This window comes from Giraffa tippelskirchi, chromosome 4 (genome assembly GCF_054371585.1).
Source record: "Giraffa tippelskirchi isolate mGirTip1 chromosome 4, T2T-mGirTip1v1.2.pri, whole genome shotgun sequence".
In the NCBI taxonomy this organism is placed as follows: domain Eukaryota; kingdom Metazoa; phylum Chordata; class Mammalia; order Artiodactyla; family Giraffidae; genus Giraffa; species Giraffa tippelskirchi.
Genome location: NC_137278.1, coordinates 77,048,924 through 77,067,559, shown reverse-complemented (window position 1 = coordinate 77,067,559; position 18,636 = coordinate 77,048,924). Strand labels below are relative to the sequence as shown.

Here is an 18,636-nt window from a genome sequence, read left to right as displayed (position 1 = left end):
GGTGATGAGCACTTCAGATGTTTCCATGTTTTGGCTATTATAAATAATCCTGCAGTGAACAAGGAGTGGGGAATACACACATTTTCAAATTAGTGTTTTTATAGTCTGTGGATGAATTCCCAGAAGTGGAATAGCTTGATAACATGATAATTCTATTCTTAATTTTTGAGGAATCAACATACTATTGAGTTGGCCAAAAAGTTCTTTTAGGTTTTTCCATAGCATCTTATGAATGAGTGAACTTTTTGGCCAACCCAAGATGGTAAAGAATCTGCCTGCAATGCAGCAGACCTGGGTTTGATCCCTGGGTCTGGAAGAGCCCCTGAAGAAGGGAATGGCTACCCACTCCAGTATTTCTGCCTGAAATTCCATGGACAGAGGAGCCTGGCGGGCTATAGACAGCCCATAGGGTTGCAAAGAGTCGAACATGACTGAGCAATTAACAGTTAACAGTTAATATTTTCCATAGTGGCTGCACAAATTCCCATGAACAGTATACGAGGGTTCCCTTTTCTCCACATTCTTGTCAACACTTGTTATTTTTTGCCTTTTTGATAATAGCAATTCTAGCTCTAGCATGTGTGAGGTGATATCTCATTGTGGTTTTGATTTATATTTGTCTAGTAATTAGTGATGTTGAATATCTTTGCATGTGCCTGTTGGCCATCTTTATGTCTTCTTTTGAGATTCATCTCCTCTGCCTGGTTTTTAATGAAATTGTTAATTTTTTTTTTTTAATTGTTTTTATGTCAGATCTCCTGGATTGATTGTCTCCTGTTTTTGTTTTTTTGTTGTTTTGTTTTTTTATTTTTTAAAAAACTTGCTTCTTTGTTTTTGGTTTTGAGCTAAATCTTTGAATTTTATCTTCTATCTGGTGATGTTTTAATTTTGGAACCATATTTTTAAAATTTCTCAACCTTTTGTCTTCTGCATGTTGCTTTTCAATTCATCCTATTTTTGTTTTATGAATGTACTATCCTCACAAATGTTTTTAAACATTCCGATTGTATTTTCAAATTTCTCTTTGTTGTGTAAGTCACCCCTGTTTCCTCTAGTTTCAGGTTTTTTTAAAAAGTTTTTTGTATTTATCTTTTGTTCTGTAATCTTTTTGCAAATATTAGGTGATTCATAGCTGTCTATACTTTTTCAAAACTAAGGGATTAGTGAGGCTAAACAGGAGCTACATTTATATGGACAGACTGCTGGTAGACTTGTTTCTAATAGGCTATATAATGGGCTTTTCCAGGTTCTGTTCTTAAGACTGGAATTTTCCTTTCTGGTCTCTCTTTCTCTTTGTAAAAGCCCACGGTATTTCCTGGCAGTCTTGATGCTGAAAACTTGGCCTCTGTGTACTGGTGCCAAGTTGAATCTTGGAGACAGGGTTTTGGGTAAAATAGAAAAGAATAGCCTTATTGTTTTGCTAGGCAAAGTGGGGACACAGGGGACTCCTGCCTTCGAAAACTGTGTGTCCCATCCTGGAAGGATTTGATGAGGGGTTTTATGGCAGTGGTTCAAGGATGGGATTGCTGACAAGATTAGGGTGTGGAGCAGGGCCTACATTCCTTTAATCTGGTCTCAGATAGTCTCTTGATGAGCTTCTCTGATTCCTTTAATCTGGTCTCAGATGGTCTGGGGCTTCCCAGGTGGTTAAGAACCTATCTGCCTGTGGAGGAGACACAGTTTCTATCTCTGGGTTGGAAAGATCCCCTGGAGGAAGGCCAAGGTCACAAAGAGCTGCATGTGACTGAAGCAATTTAGCAGGCAGATGGTCTACTCTGGAATGAAGAATGCTGGTATTTTCCATTTTGGGAGTTTTAGTTCTGTAAAGAGCCCAAAAGTGATTTGTTACATATATCCTTTGAGGTGGAACCAGGACCCTGCCCCAAGACTGGGCTATTGTTCCTTGGCCGCCCCTCCCTTGTCTGTGTATACCCTTCCTTCATTGATTAGCAACTGTTTGAATCTGCCCTTTAGAACTCAGGGAAGGTCAAGGAGGCTGGAGTCCGTTCCTACAAACAAGCAACAGGGGACTCAGAGGCTTCTGTGCCCAGGAGCTCTGCAGAGTCCGAATTTGTTCTACTGTCCAGTCCAAGTACTAACTAGGTTCAACCCTGTTTAGCTTCTGAGATCAGATGAGGTTGGGTGTGTTTTGGGTGATATGTTCCTAGATAAGACTGGAATTTCTTTAGGTCTCTGCTGGGTAGATCAGTTTCATTTTCCCTAGCATCAGCTCACTGTGCATGTTTTGGATCTTGTCTCAATTGTTGTCTGTTGTCTGGTTGTATTAAGCAAAATGACCAATGCTATGTTTAATAGTAATAATGTTAAGTGGGCATTTGTGCCTTATTATGATCTTAGTGAAAATATCTCTAGTGTTTTCCTGTTAAATAAAATGCTTATCCTGGGCTTTGGTTTGCTGTGCTCAGTCTGTCTTACCTGTCTGTCTTCGAGAATTTTTTGACATCTTTCATGTGCTGATGACCCTCTCTTTGGACTGATTTTAGGTTCTTTTGTTTCTAATGCTCTTGCTATTGTTTTAAAGGCATCTGAGAAAAAAGGAGATAAACCCCTGGGCTTTGCCTGTCATTAATTCATTATTATTGTGAGACTCCCAAGTAAAAATACTTTGCAGTATTGGGGTTTATCTCCTTGTATGTCTTTGTGAAACTAGTTATGAAATTGTTTTGGAAATGTTTTGTGACTCTTAAGTTATTCGAAAAAAAGTTTTTATCCATTTCAAGAAGTGTAATCTGGAAATCTTTTTGGTTCATGCTTTACCTTGAGTAGTTAATTTTTGAAGGTAGACTTTTTTCCTAGGTGATCATACATACCAGAAACTAATAAATGAACAGAAAACAGTTAGCTATATGAAAAATTGTTTTAGAAATCAAATAATATGGAGACTTCCCAGGTGGTTCAGTGGTTAAGACTCTGTGCTTCTCCTACAGAGGGTGTAAGTTTGATCCCTGATTGGAAAACTCAGATCCTTCATGTGGCGTGGACAAAAGACAAACAAAAACAAAAGAAAAAAAAATGTTCCAAAGACTGTAAAACTATAGTTAGTAGTGTTACCAAACGAAGTTTGTGTACCTAAAATAGTGGGGTTAAATAAAGGTTCCAGTTTGGAGCAGTGAAAGGTTTATCGAAGGGCCAAGAAAGGATAACGGCGTGGCTCATGCTCAAAAACCCAGAACTTCCCAGTGGATTGTGGGGAGTTTTATAGCAAAATTAGGGGTGAGGGCTGCAGAGCATACAGTGGTTTTCTTCTGAGTGGTTGATGGTGAGGTACCAGAGCAGTGCTCCAAGAATCTTGCACTCAGCCTACAGTTGCCATCCTCCACATGGGTGTGGGGGGCCTTGGTTCCTACAAAAAAACTAAAATATACTCAAAAATATTGTTCTGTGTATTCCTTGAGGTGGAATCTGGATCCAAGGTTGCACTATTGTTTCTTGACTGCTCCTCTTCTGATTCTGAATTTCCTCCCTTCCCTGATTAGCTACTATGTGGGTGTGTCCTTTAGGATTCAGGGAACCTCAGGGAATCTGAGCCATGCTTGGTTTCAGTAGATGGAAGTTGATGGGAATAGATTGCCATAGTGAATTTATGAATTACTGAGATTGAGCATAGTTACCCAATTTGGATTAATGCTTGGACTAACCTACGATCCAAAAACAGTGAATTTGTTGTCAGGATTAAGGAAAACTGATTTGGCCCCCCGTTTATAAACTTGAACATTTTGAGGGTAAGGGATATGTTATGTATATAGTTCAGAAATAATAATGTGGGGTAAATAATAAAATGTTCCTCTCCTATACAGTCCCCAGCTCGTTAATGTTCCTAGAATCTTATGTTTATTTCTAGAAACAATGTGTATAGAAGCAATGAGGTGTGTGTGTTAGTGTCTTTAAGTAAATAGTGAAATAAATTATGACATTGTTATGTTGTGCTTGTCAAATCATAAAGATGTGTCTCATTCAGTCCTATGGCTGTTTTATATTTCTAATTTATTCTTGTTGTTGTTCAGTTGCTCAGTTGTATCTGACTCTTTGCGACCCCATGGGCTGCAGTATGCCAGACTTCCCTGTCCTTCACCATCTCTGGGAGCTTGCTCAAATTCATGTCCATTGAGTCAGTGATGCCATCCAACCATCTCATCCTCTGTCGTCCCCTTCTCTTCCTGCCTTCAATCTTTCCCAACATCAGGGTCTTTTCTAGTGAGTCAGTTCTTCGCATCAGGTGGCCAAAGTTTTGGAGCTTCAGCTTCAGCATCAGTCCTTCCAATGAATATTCAGGACTGATTTCCTTTAGGATTGACTGGTTGAATCTCCTTCATCTAGCCCGGTATTTTGTATGATGTACTCTGCATATATGTTAAATAAGCAGGGTGATAAAGCTGAGTGCTGAAGAATTGATGCTTTTGAATTGTGGTGTTGGAGAAGACTCTTGAGAGTCCTTTGGACTGCGAGGAGATCCAACCGGTCAATGCTAAAGGAAATAAGTCCTGAATATTCTTTGGAAGGACTGATGCTGAAGCTGAAACTCTAATATTTTGGCCACCTGATGTGAAAAACTGACTCATTTGAAAAGACCCTGATGGCTGGGAAAGATTGAAGGCGGGAGGAGAAGGGGAGGACAGAGAATGAGATGGTTGGATGGCATCACCGGCTTGATGGACTTGAGTTTGAGCAAGCTCCGGGAGTTGGTGACGGACAGGGAAGCTTGTGGAGTCCATGGGGTTGCAAAAAGTCAGACACTACTGAGCGACTGAACTGAAGCAGGGTAGCAATATATAGCCTTGATGTACTCCTTTCCCAGTTTGGAGCCAGTCTGTTGTTCCATGTCCAGTTCTGTTGCTTCTTGACCTGCATACGGGTTTCGCAGGAGACAGGTAAGGTGGTCTGATATTCCCATCTCTTTTTAAGAATTTTCCACAGTTTGTTGTGATCCACATAGTCAAAGGCTTTGGCATAGTCAATAAAGCAGAAGTAGTAGATGTTTCTCTGGGACTCTCTTGCTTCTTCTGTGATCCACTGGATGTTGGCAATTTGATCTCTGGTTCCTCTACCTTTTCTAAATCCAGCTTGATCATCTGAATGTTCTCGGTTCACATACTGTTGAAGCCTGACTTGGAGAATTTTGAGCATTACTTTGCTAGCGTGTGAGATGAATGCAATTGTGTGGTAGTTTGAATATTCTTTGGCATTTCCTTTCTTTGGGATTGGAATGAAAGCTGACCTTTTCCAGTCCTGTGGCCCCTGCTGAATTTTCCAAATTTGCTGGCATATTGAGTGCAACACTTCAGCAGCAGCATCTTTTAGAACCTGAAATAGCTCAGCTGGAATTCCATCACCTCCACTAACTTTGTTTGTAGTGAAGCTTCCTAAGGCCCACCTGACTTCGGACTCCAGGATGTCTGGCTCTAGTCCAGTGATCACACCATTGTGGTTATCGGGGTCGTGAAGATCTTTTTTGTATAGTTCTTCTGTGTATTCTTGCCACCCTTTTTAACATCTTCTTTTCTGTTAGGTCCATACCGTTTCTGTCCTTTACTGTGCCCATCTGCTGAGTTTTCCATATTTGTTGGCATATTGAGTGCAGCACTTCACAGCATCATCTTTTAGAACTTGAAATAGCTCAGCTGGAATTCCATCACCTTCACTCGATTTGTTCATAATCCAATAATTGATGGATATTTGCTTCATTTTAGTCTTTTACTGTTACAGATAATACTGCAAAGAGCAAATTTGTGCGTAGGTCATTTCACATGTTGAATTATGAGGTTGTGTACAAGTTAAATTACAAAGTAAAACAGTAGAAAATGTCTTAATTATGCTTTTTGTATTTGTATTTCTTTCTTCATGTTTCTATATTGGTCAAAGCAGGGGAATTGAACTGAAAGGATTTGTAGTTTGTTAATTTATGATGTCTCTGTTGAGACCTTTTTAAAATCTTCAGAGAAAACAGCTTTTTACAGACTTGTGTTTATTGATAAATAAGTAGTAATGAAACTGTAACTCTGATTTGGATTTGAATCTACTGTCTTTTAACTGAGATCACACACCTTGTATCAGGCTTAATGAGGCTGAGGTTCTTGATGTCTTGTAGCAGAATTGTGAGAGACAAAGTGATAGATAAGCAGTGGATTTATTTAGAAATAAACACACTCCACAGACTGTGTGAGCCATCTCAGAAGGCGAGAGGGGCACAGAGTATGGGTTTGTCAGTTTTTGTGCGCGGTAGGGGGGGATATTTCATAGACTAATGAGTGGGAGGAGTATTCCAACCATTTTGGGCAAGGAGTAGGGATTTCCAGAAATTGGACCACCATGCACTTTTTGACCTTTATGGGTGACCTTGGAAATGTCATGGTACCTGTGGGTGTGTCATTCAGTTCACTAATGTGTTACAGTGGGTTTCCCTGGTGGCTCTGTTGGTAAAGAATCACCCTGCAATGTGGGAGACCTGGGCTCGATCCCTGGGTTGGCAACCCACTCCAGTGTTCTTGCCTGGAGAATCCCCATGGACCGAGGAGCCTGGCGGGCTACTGTCCATGGGGCCACAAAAAGCTGAATGCAGCTGAGTAACAAAGCACACAAGTGTTACAGTGAGAGTATACTGAGGCTCAAAGTCTAGTGGACTTCGACTGTCTGCCATCTTGGACTTATTTGGTTCTAATCAGTTTGTTTTGTGTCCCCGGGCTATGTCATTCTTTTAAAGGTTGTGCCCTGCCCCCTTCCCTCCTGTTTTAGTAATGTTAAGTTTAAAGTGTATAAATAATAAAATAGAACTCCACTGTGAATTAGCAGTCTCTCTCTAGAGTTGACTACTAATGTTAAAGAAACTAATAAAAGGAATTTTCTTTCTGTACATTTTGTTGTGCCAGTATTTTTATTTTAAGATGTTAGATTTTTGCAGTTTTCTTGGTATCTGTAAACAAAATTTGAATGAGCCAAAAGAGTGCTATTGAGACCATAAGTAGTGCTACTTAAGAGATGAATGTAGCATAAAGAAGTTACTTACTTAGCGTGCTTAGGCTCTTAGGAGAAGCAGGACTAGAGGAAAAACAGAAACTGAAAAATCATACCACAGTTTAACATTTTTAAGTCTACATGTTTAGCACATTTTTCTCAACTGTTGTGTTTATGCTATGTAATCTTTCCTTTGAAATGATTAACCCTAGTGGTTGAAGTGTTTTCTTTTGCAAGTAAAATGATAATGAAGAAAAGCACTGGGTATATACCACAGTATAGCCTACATTTTGTACTGGTGTTCCACATGGTTGTGCAAAGAAACACTTATGAGATTTTCTTAGTATCGAAACAATTTATTGGTCATCTTGTCTTGGAGAAGAGGAACTTCCTAGTGCCTTTTGAACATTTCACTTTCTCCTAGTTATAAAAGGGAAAGTGGCACCAAGAGAGGATTCTTTTCCTTTGAATTTCTCTTTGAAAGTTTCTTTCATGTTTGTTATCATATCTCCAGTATCAGGGATTCATATCTTGTTGCTTTGGTTCTCTCCACATGCCATAAACACAAGGGGTCTTTGTAAAACACTGCTTACCATGTTTCTTCACAGAATCCACTGAGCTATTACATTAAGCTCAAACTTCTCTTCTTGGTTTTTCATTCCTCTAGCTCACCTACTCACAGAGGTGTTTCAGTTTTTCTGTTTTGTTTCTTGGGGGCCTGCTTTAACTTTTATTTGTTAACATCTGTTAAAGTAGTATTAACAACAGAAAATGTATATTTGAATAGAAACACTTGAGTGTCCAAATTTCTTTCTTCTTTATTCTCCTCCTTTTAATAATCCAAAATTGTATAAAATTATATTTTTTCGCTTATATAAGCAGTCCTTAAATATTTGTTAGTAAGATATAGTTAAGAAAACCATGGTTAATCAATATCGTGTCCTCATCCAGGAGCACTCTTGTCTCCCAAGGAACATTTGACGAAGTCTGGACAGTTTTGGTTTTCACATCTGGATTGGGACTCCTATCATCTACTGACTCAGCCAGTGGTGCTGCCTGGGTTGAGAAAACCTGATTTAATGTCATCATAACTCTTGTATGTACATGTGTGTGTGTATACACACAAATTTATATACTTGATCTCGGAGAAGGCACTGGCGACCCACTCCAGTACTCTTGCCTGGAGAATCCCGTGGCTGGAGGAGCCTGGTGGGCTGCAGTCCATGGGGTCGCTAAGAGTTGGACACGACTGAGCGGCTTCACTTTCACTTTTCACTTTCATGCACTGGAGAAGGAAATGGCAACCCACTCCAGTGTTCTTGCCTGGAGAATCCCAGGGACGGGGGAGCCTGGTGGGCTGCCATCCATGGGGTCACACAGAGTCGGACACGACTGAAGCGACTTAGCAGCAGCAGCACCATATACTTGATCTAATTAGGACCCTCCCCCTTCACTTTAAATATATGAATATAGCTGTCTAATATTATCTCAGGCAGTTATGTGCCTGGTTCCCATTTTGCGGTTATTTTCAACTTCTCTAACACTGACTTTGGTGTTTATACTACTCTTACACTGCTACTATTCATTTTCAATTTTGGAAATGTCTCTTTGCTTCCTTGTCTCCATTCCCTTTTGTGTTTCCAGCATATCACAGTTTTATTTAACTTAATAATCATCTCTGTATTTTATGAGCACATAAATATTCCTCACATAATTGTCTCTTGTACAACCTTTTGTTTTCCTTGGAATTAATAACTGTTTTGCCTTTTCCTTTTGATTAATCTTCTAAAATGTAAAACATTTTAGTCCTTGCTTATCTGAAAATGTGTTTCACACTTGACTGATGATTTGTTCAGGGGTATAATTCTGGTTTGGAAATAATTTCCCTCAGAATTTTGAATCTTTTCTTTTGTCCTATCTTACATTGCTGCTGTTGAGAAAACATAATCTTCTGAAAGCATTTTGAATTTTTGAACTTCACTTAAAAAAATTTGTTCATTGTGTTTAGTGGATCAAATGGTATATAAAACTATTTGCTGAATTTCCAATCACAGAACCAGGTGTGATTCTTTATATGAAAAAATGTTCAGAATTCAGTTTGTGGCTAATATCAGACTCATAAGACCTGTGACACACATGCCACTTTTTTGAAAGGAGGGAGTCTTAAAAGGTAAGCCTTTTAATTTGGGATACTTTGTGATTTGCCAACAAAGCTTCAAGGATGGCACAGAGAGTTTCCATGTACTCTTCACTAAGTTTCTGCTTAATGTTTACAATTTATTTAATCATGTCATCTTTATCAAAACTAAGAAATTCACATAGATATATTACTGTTAACTAAACTCCAGACTTTATTCAGACATTAACTATTCCTTCTCTAATATCCTTTCGCTGTTCCTGCATTTACTCTGACGTTGCATTTAGGCATCATGTCTTGATCATCTCCTCTGGTCTGTAATAGTGTCCCAGTCTTCCTTTGTTTTTCATGACCTTGATAGTTATGAAGAATAATATATATATTTTTAATTACTTTATTGCGATATTGTGGTGGTTAAATTAGCAGTCAACTTGACTGGGTTACTGTCACACTCAGATGTCTGATTAAAAAACCCTGTGTGTGTCCATGAGGGTGTTTCCAGAAGAGATTATTTGAATCAGTAGACTGAGTAAAGCAGATTGTCTTTCCCAGTGTGAGGGAAACCTCTCCAATCAGTTGAGGGTCTGAAAAGAGCGAAAAGGTAGAAGAGAGAATTCTCCCTCTCTGTGACTAAGTTGGGACCTCGGTTTCTTCCTCTCTGACTGGGATTTATAGCAGCAGCATTCTTAATTCTCAGGCCTTTGGACTTGGACTAGAACTGCACGTTTTGTTTGCTCATTCATCAGTTGATGGAAATTTGGATTGTTTCTACTTTTTGCCTATTGTAAATAATGCCACTGTGAACATCTGTGCACAAGTTTTTCTGTGGATGTAGGTTTTCTTTTCTCATAGCATTATACTTACGTGTGGAATTGCTGGGTCAGATGGGAGCTCTGTGTTTAACATTTTGAGGAACTGCCAAACTTTTCTCAAGTGACTGCACAGTTTTGTATCCTCACCAGCAAAGTGTTAGTGTTCCAGTTTTGCCACATCCATGTCAACACTTGTTATTGTCTCTGTTTTTCATTTTAGCCCATCTTTGTGGTTTTCTGTGAACTGTATCTCAGTGTGGTTTTGATTTTGCATTTTCCTAATGGCTAAGAATGTTGAGAGTCTTCCCCCCCCCACAACAAATTATTTCTTTGCATATTTTAAAAAGTGAAATGTAATTGACATACAACATTATGTTAGTTTCAGGTGTACTACATAGTGATTTGACATTTGCATACATTACGAGATGATCACAATAAGACTAGTAACTGTCTGTCCCCCATACCAAGTTACTACAATATCACTGACCATATTCCTTATGCTTTATATTATTACATTCCCATGACTTACTTACTTTCTAATTGGATGTTTGTACCTCTTAATCCCCTTCACCTATTTGCCCCCATGCACCACTGCCCGCTCCCATCTCTACCCCTTCCCCTCTGGCAACCACATGTTTGTTCTCTGTGAGTCTGTTTTCCTTTTGTTTTATTTTTTTGTTTTTTATATTCCACATGTAATTGAGAGATCACATGGCTATTTGTCTTTCTTCGTCTGATTTATTTCATACCCTCTAGATCTATCTATGTTTTTGCAAATGGCAAGATTTCTTTTTTTTAAATGGAAAAATACCTTTCTTTAATGAAGAAATAATGGCTTTCAGTGAAGAAGGCAGGTTTAAAATTCATGTTCAGTGTCCCTAAGGATCACCTGGTCAGGCTTGTTAACCACATAGATTCTTGGATACCTTCCAAGATATTTGGATTCAATTATCTTCATGCGACACTAAGAAATTTTCAATTTTCCAGGTTGGACCATTGTACTTCGGTGTGTTAGTGAAGGAAAGACTTCAGATAGTGGGGGAAGTGGGTGCTAATTTAAACTTCCTTGTTTTCCATTTGTACAAATGGGTAACATCTTTTGTTAAGAGGAAAAATAACCTGGGTGCACATTTTACATAAGGTTTTTGAGTCCTGTGGGATTATGCTAACATCTTGTTAAGGAAACAGCAGATTTCAGGCTGATCAGCACCTGCCATTAAATATGGGACTGTATTGTGCTGTAATAATTACATTTTTCTCTGTCCCTGTACTCTGCAGTTTCTGAAATAGAATATTTATATATATTTTTTGAAATAAAATATATTAAAAAAAACTTTTTGAATGATGTGTGGGAAAATACGTTATCTCTAGAAGTTCTGTGCTCCTGTGTGGTTTCCTGTCGAAAAGCAGTATGAATGATTATATGGGCCTTGAGTGATCTTTCTCAATGTTACAGTCTTTCCTATGTTTTATATTGTTAATGTTTTGGTATCTTTATTCCTTATGGTTTAAAGTGCTGTGGAGGAGACACAGGCTCATTGCTTGAGATTCAGGGTAAAACAGTTGTATTATCTATATTCAGAATTTGTTAATAGTTCCTTTGGTTTGCAGTTAGCTTAAAATTTATCATGTTTTTTCCTGTGAGCCAAGATTTGTTCAGCATAACGGAAGCCAGCACTTTAAATCTCTTTTTAAACTACTTTATCAACAACTCTTGGCGTGGTGGTACATGTGTTAATTACATATTCATGTTTACTTCATAAAATAATTCTGACTCAATCTCTTACTTTGTTAGCTGTTAATATATGTACATGAAAATTTAAGTGTCACATTTTTGTTTTTAATGGGGGAAAAGGTACAGTATAGCTACATTAAAGAAAAATTAAAAGTTAAAATTATCTATTATCCTTTCCTTTTTGCATAAAATCTGTATTTCCAAAGATATTTTACATTTTAGATTGATTGAGATGTCTGTCCTTTTATTGGTTTTGTAATCATCTTGGGCCTCTAAAACAAGTATAGCCAATGTTTCCTTACCTCCTGATGTAAATATGAAAATAATGGTTTAGTGATTCAGTTTAAAATCTTTTTTCATGGACTTTCCTGGAGGTCCAGTGGTTAAGAGTCTGCCTGCCAATGCAGGCAGGGGACATGGGGTTTGATCCCTGGTCCAGGAAGATTCTACATGCCGCAGGACAACTAAACCTGTGTACCTGTGCTCTAGAGCCCATGCCCTGCAACAAGAGAAGTCACCACAATGAGAAGCCGGAACACTGCAACTAGAGAGTAGCCCCTGCTCATTGCAACTAGAGAAAGCCCGCTCAACTAGAGAAAGCCTGCATGCAGCAATGAAGACCCAGCGTAGCCATAAATAAATAATTCTTAAAAAAAAAAATCTTTTATCATTTCAGACAGTATGGAGGCGCCTTTATACTGTATTCTTTTTATGAATTTTCAGTGTCTGTTATCTTATAAAATTCAAGTGATACCTATTAAAATAACATTTATAGCGTCTGCTCCTCCCCATTTTTTTTTAAACCTGACTATAGAGAACTTAAAAAAAAAGATTTTATGATTTCTAGGTGGAATAAGTATTGAATGTTAGAAATACTGCTTTGTCAGCTGTTACTGAGCCAAGAGAAGTAAATGAAACTATTTTTGGAAATCCCGTTTATTCCTTAAGCACCCTTGCATGTGTAAGCACATATTCACAGGTCATAGAAGTTCTTCTATGGCAGTCGTAGAGGTGCTAACAGCAGCAGAGCAGTTCCCCTTCTCGTAATTCTGTCCTTTGCGTGAGCATGTCGGGCAATTATTGATTTTGAGTGTTATATGCACTGAAGTAATGTTATTTTTTCTGCTTCAGTACTATGCATGAATAAAATATATTGGAAAAACAGAAAACCTTCATAACTCCCAGTAACCGAATTACAGATTTGACAGGATAGTATAGAAGTACCACATGCTCTCAGAGAAACCTTTTGAAGTGATACCAACCTAAGATGATGAACAGAGAAAGATATTTTGATGAGAGGAAAACTTTTTTTTTTAATTAAGTTTAAGGAACATACAGTTGCAAAATGCTTAGTGTAGTTTTTGACTTATGCATTAGTGTTTTACTTTTGCTTTTGCTAATTTTTTCTTTTGAACTGTATTTCACTCTGATAATCCAACAACAAACTTCCTATGTAATGTGTATTTGATGCATTTGTTTTTACATGTTAATTTGTGGGGAGCAAGTAGTGACTTTTGTTTAGAAAACCAAGTGATATTATGACATTTAAAAAGTATTTTGTGAGCCCTGACCAATATCTGTAACTTGAATAGTCTCTTAGAATTCTGTCAAATTTGTAGCTATACTGAATTTTTCAAGCTGGGAAGATAATTTTAAAAGTAGTATTAAGTACCACTACATGAATAACCATGATTTTTCTCAGGTCTAGACAGGCCTGTTTTAAACAGCATTTCATTTTCAAGTACACACCCAGCTATGATCAAAGGTAAATGCCATGAGACTTCAAGATCCATGAATCTGTCGATCTTTATTTGCCCCTTGCTCTGTGGGAGTTCCTTGTGTTTAAATTTTAACTAGTCTTGAGAGCAGTTTCAATAAAGGTAAGTTAGCAATAAAGGTATAGTTACATCAGGTAATTTACATCAGGTAATCCTGATGTAAATGTGTATTATTTTTATGTTCTTGTATGCAGTGGCTACTATAAAAATGTGAAGGTTATTTTAGGCACTGGTTTACATGGTGATTTCTTTAAAAATCCCTTGTATAAAATTACCTCATATTAACTCTTTACAGATTCAGAAACTAACTTTGTCTGAAGATTACATTGTACTCTTCTTTCTTTTCTTCTTAAAGAGTTAGGAAATACCTATAAAATGTTTTATGTTACAAGGATTTACTACCTAACACTGTTCCTTCCTCAGGTTAGCCTCTCAACAAATGTCTACAGCCTTATTTTTTAGGTTCTGTAACACCAAGATATAAGTCCAAGTATATACACATCTAGATGTTCCTTACTGCCATATAGTTTCTTAATACTACCTTTACATTTTGAATATTCCTAACTTTGTGTATATCATCTCTGTGAAGGCAAGGTGGCTTTTCTTGCATTTATTCACTTTTTTTCTCTTTCACCAGGGGGAAATGCAGTGTTGCCCTTCTGAATGAGACAGAGTCAGTATTGTCATATCTTGATAAAGAGGTAATTCACAATTATACTTGTTTGTGTTTTTCCCTCTTTATTTCATACAAAGCCTATACTTTTGTATTATTTCTTCTTTTAACAAATTATTGCATAATGATAGCAATATTATGGTAAAAGTATAATGATTAGAATGTATTCAGGTAATTTCATTTTTCTGGTTAACTGAGGTAAATGTTGGCAAAAACTCCCATGTCTGTCTGTCTGTCTTTGCTTTGTAATGAAAAGTTGGTAAAGTATAACACATGATTGAATTGGTAGTGAAAGAACTTTTTTGGGGGGAAGAACTAATTTGGGCTTTATGAAGTAAATAACTTAAAAATACTTGGTCCTCTTCCTTTTTTTTTTTTTTTGAGGTAAATAGCTTTTCTTTTAGGCTCTTTGTAGATAAAATTTTACCATTGGTGGTCTGCTTTCTTTACTAGAATCCTAATAAACTTTGTCACCTAAGAATAATTTTTTCTGTAACCTTCAAGAGACGTCATAATCATTTTTATGAAATTGAATTAGAGCATGGGTGCCATTGAAGGGAGGAAGTTCTCGTAAGCAGACTGTTTTACATTTTACAGTTTTATGTGACTTTTATCAATTTTATTGTGTGGAAAATACTTTACTATTGATGGTTCAGTATTAAACCTTTATAATTTCATAGTGTTTGTTTTCCCAGAATCTTTATAACATATATATTTTGAAAAGAAAAATTAAAGGGACATATTTTCTTTTTTAAAAAATAGTTTTCTATGCTCGAAAGTGTTGCTCCCTTATCTCAAATGAAGTAAACATTACAGAAAAAGATTGATGCAAACATGTAGAACTACTGTGCACCAGAAACCTAATAAGATTAGAAGGAAAGAAAGGATTCAAGGCAGAAAAAAAGGCTAATAGTCTTGTGAAATTTGGAAAAGAAGGTGGGGTTTATTGTCACTCTGTCAAACAGAATGATGGATAATATGGATTGATGATGCTCAGAAATTATCTCTTGTTCACAGAAGCAGAAATAAAAAGAAGAAATAGTCAATGTATTTTAGTGTATTATATTGTATTTGGCTGTTCCCGAGAGTGGTGTTGTTTTTTTTTTTTTGCTGCGCTGTGTTTGTGTGGCTTGCGGAATCTTAGTTACCCAACCAGGGACTGAACCCAGGCCACTGAGTGAAAGCGCAGAGACCTCACCACTGGACCACTTGGAAATTCTTTGATTTTTTTTTTTTTTTTAAAGATGATATTTATTACCTTCTAATTTGTTAACAATTTGTATCTGTTAAGGATTGTAGTAGATGAAAATTTGCCAAGTCTTTAGGATTTTTTTTTCCTATCCTCTTGCTTTTTAACCTCAAGTCCTTTATCAATCTGCTGTTCTTTAATAGGCCCTTTCAGGGTTTAATACGGAGAGTCATGCAGTAGGTGACCCTCACATCCATGGGGCAGGGAGGTGGGGGGAACAAAAGGCAAGACTTTGCTGGTTCAGATGATTTCTAGTGGTTATGAAGAATTCAGCTAAAGACTGGTGGCTGTAGGTCATTTTATCCTTTAGGTCCAGTAAGTAGGGTGTTTGCTCTTTTAAGTGACCATGGAAAGTTAGGTGGGTATGCTGGTGATGATAGAATGTATAGTTAGGTTTATATGCTTACCCATATATACATTTGCTGTTTAGAATTTAAAGGACAACTGCAGAATTATAATTAATGGACAATTGAAATTAAATAGATCATTGTAATTAAGTGTATACAGTGTGACATATTAGTAAACTGCATATAAACTAAGTTCTATAGTTTTAATGTGAAATGTGTCTGCATTTTAATATTTTTGATAAAATGTGGGATGGGCATTCTCAAAGTAAGAGCATCTATGAAGGCACCCACCCTTACTGTTTGGTTTGGGCTTTACAGCTTTAAAATGATTACTGGATTTTAGTGGTCTTTATTTGACTTTAGCTTAACTTTTAGAGCAATTAATGGTTTTCTGTTAGACTAACTAAACCAATAATAGTAACACTTTATTATCCACCTTGATTGTAAGCTATTTGTTTTCATTTCATTTCATTTTATACTGTTTACCTGATGATAGTAACATTATGCTCTCCTTAAAGATTTATGAATTTATTCACCAAAATGAAATTTTATGCTCTGTGGAGTTTTATGGTTTCATTATTATGACACTGGATTTATTGCTTTATAAAAAGTAGAAGGAATTATGTTTATGTAGATATTTCTATCTTCTGTCATCTTTTTTTCCAGGATACCTTTTTCTACTCATTGGTCTACGATCCCTCAGTGAAAACACTATTAGCTGACAAAGGTGAAATCAGAGTGGGACCTAGATATCAAGCAGACATTCCAGAAATGCTCTTAGAAGGTATGTTTTAATATGAGTTTCAAATCCTGTGAAAACAAATTTCCTTGAAACTTGAGTATTTTCATCAGATGGAAAAAACAACTTTCAGGCTAAAGTTGAAAAGTAATGACCTCTTCCAATTTTAGAAATACAACAAACAGCAATGAAAAATAATTTATTTGATCAATTATTCATTTTTCATTTCACATTTTCATGAGTTTTCTACCTGTGTTTTTCTTTTAAATACAACTTTAAGAGCGTTAATGTTGTTGAACTTGTATTTTAATGTGACATACTCATGCTTTGAGATTTTGTGTGCCTTCACGTCATCTATCTGAGGTAGCCATGGAATCTAGTGAACACTTACATTCTGGTGGGGATTTTGGCTGAACTGGGAAGTTTGTAGACCAGAGAGATTCAAAACTTTACATTTTAAAAACATATCTTCCTAGCAAGACTTAATTTTTCTTTTTTCTGTCAAAACTGTATACTTAAAACCTTTATTTTTCTGATTTGAAAAGTAAAACATTCTTAACATTAAAAAAATGAAACACAAAATAAAGTGTAATATAGAAAAGGAACACAACACCCTTTTTTTCATTCCAAACCCGTATTTATTTCAGTTCAGTTCAATCACTCAATTGTGTCTGACTCTTTGTGAGCCCATGGACTGCACTGGCTTCCCTGTCCATCACCAGCTCTTGGAGCTTGCTCAGACTCATGTCCACTGAGTTGGTGATGCCATCCAACTATTTCATCCTCTGTCATCCCCTTCTCCTCCTGCCTTCAGTCTTTCCCAGCATCAGAGTCTTTTCTAAGGAGCCAGTTCTTTGCATCAGGTGGCCAAAGTATTAGAGCTTCAGCTTCAGCATCAGTCCTTCCAATGAATATTCAGGACTGATTTCCTTTAGGATTGACTGGTTTGATCTTGCTGTTTAAGAGATTCTCAAGAGCCTTCTCTAACACCACAGTTCAAAAGTGCTCAGCTTTCTTTAAGGTTCAACTCTTGCATCCATACATGACTACTGGAAAAACCATAGCTTTGACTAGATGGACCTTTGTCGACAAAGTAATATCTCTGCTTTTTAATATGCTGTCTAGATTGGTCATAACTTTTCTTCCAAGGAGCAAGCGTCTTTTACTTCATGTCTGCAGGCTGACAAAACATGGTTCCCTGGAGAAGGGAATGGCAGACCACTTCAGTATTCTTGCCTTGAGAACCCCATTGAACAGTAGGAAAAGGCAAAACCCATATTTTATTTTGGTAACGGCTATGGCTCATAACGGAGAAGGCAATGGCACCCCACTCCAGTACTCTTGCCTGGAAAATCCCATGGACGGAGGAGCCTGGTAGGCTACAGTCCATGGGGTCGCTAAGAGTCAGACACGACTAAGCGACTTCACTTTCACTTTTCCCTTTCATGCACTGGAGAAGGAAGTGACAACCCACTCCAGTATTCTTGCCTGGAGAATCCTAGGGACGGTGGAGCCTGGTGGGCTGCCGTCTATGGGGTCGCACAGAGTCGGACACGACTGAAGCGACTTAGCAGCAGCATGGCTCATAATCCATTCAGGAATGGTCTTTGCACAGTGGCAAGTTGCAGGTTACTCTGCAACTGCTTCTTTCAATTAATGGTGTATCTTTTGCATCTTCCCTAATGAGGAGAGTGATTTTATTCCTTTTGTGATTGTAGAGTTCTTAATTCTGCATGGATGTGCCATAATTTATTTCCTTTACCAGTACCCCTGTTGATAGACATTTAGGTGTTTACATTTTTAAAAAATTTATTTTGGCTGCACTGGGTCTTCATTGCAGTGTGCAGGCTCTTCATTGCGGTATTCAGGCTTTCCTAGTTGGGGAGCATGGGCTCTCAAGTGTGAGGGCTTAGTTGCAGTATGTGGGATGGTAGTTCCTTGACCAGGGTTGAACTCTGGGCCCCCTGCATTGGGAACGCAGAGTCTTATCCACTGGAGCACCAGGGAAGTCCCTACATATTTTGAGCAAATGATACTGCTAGAAAATCTTTACACATACTTATGCTGAGGTAAACATTTTTTAAGCATAGCTTCCTGGAAGTATTGAAAATGCTACTTTGCCCTTCAAAAAGGCTATATTAATTTTTGTATGAGCAAATCAGATGCATTCTCTGATAGATTATTAGCGCCCCCATTT

The 18,636-nt window shown here is 37.4% G+C and overlaps 1 protein-coding gene across 26 annotated transcripts in view; it reads left to right on the top strand.

Moving 5' to 3' along the window:
- Positions 1-18,636, top strand: part of MTA3 (metastasis associated 1 family member 3) — a 240,468-nt gene that overhangs the window by 105,576 nt on the left and 116,256 nt on the right. For all 26 annotated transcript variants that reach the window (XR_014082484.1, XR_014082489.1, XR_014082483.1 and 23 more), the window contains 2 exons: positions 14,069-14,132; positions 16,367-16,484. Coding sequence is in view for 9 of the 26 variants with exons in the window: in XM_081591973.1 (XP_081448099.1) it covers positions 14,069-14,132; positions 16,367-16,484 (182 nt within the window). In the remaining 17 variants the exon portion in view is untranslated. The remainder of the gene's footprint in view (positions 1-14,068; positions 14,133-16,366; positions 16,485-18,636) is intronic.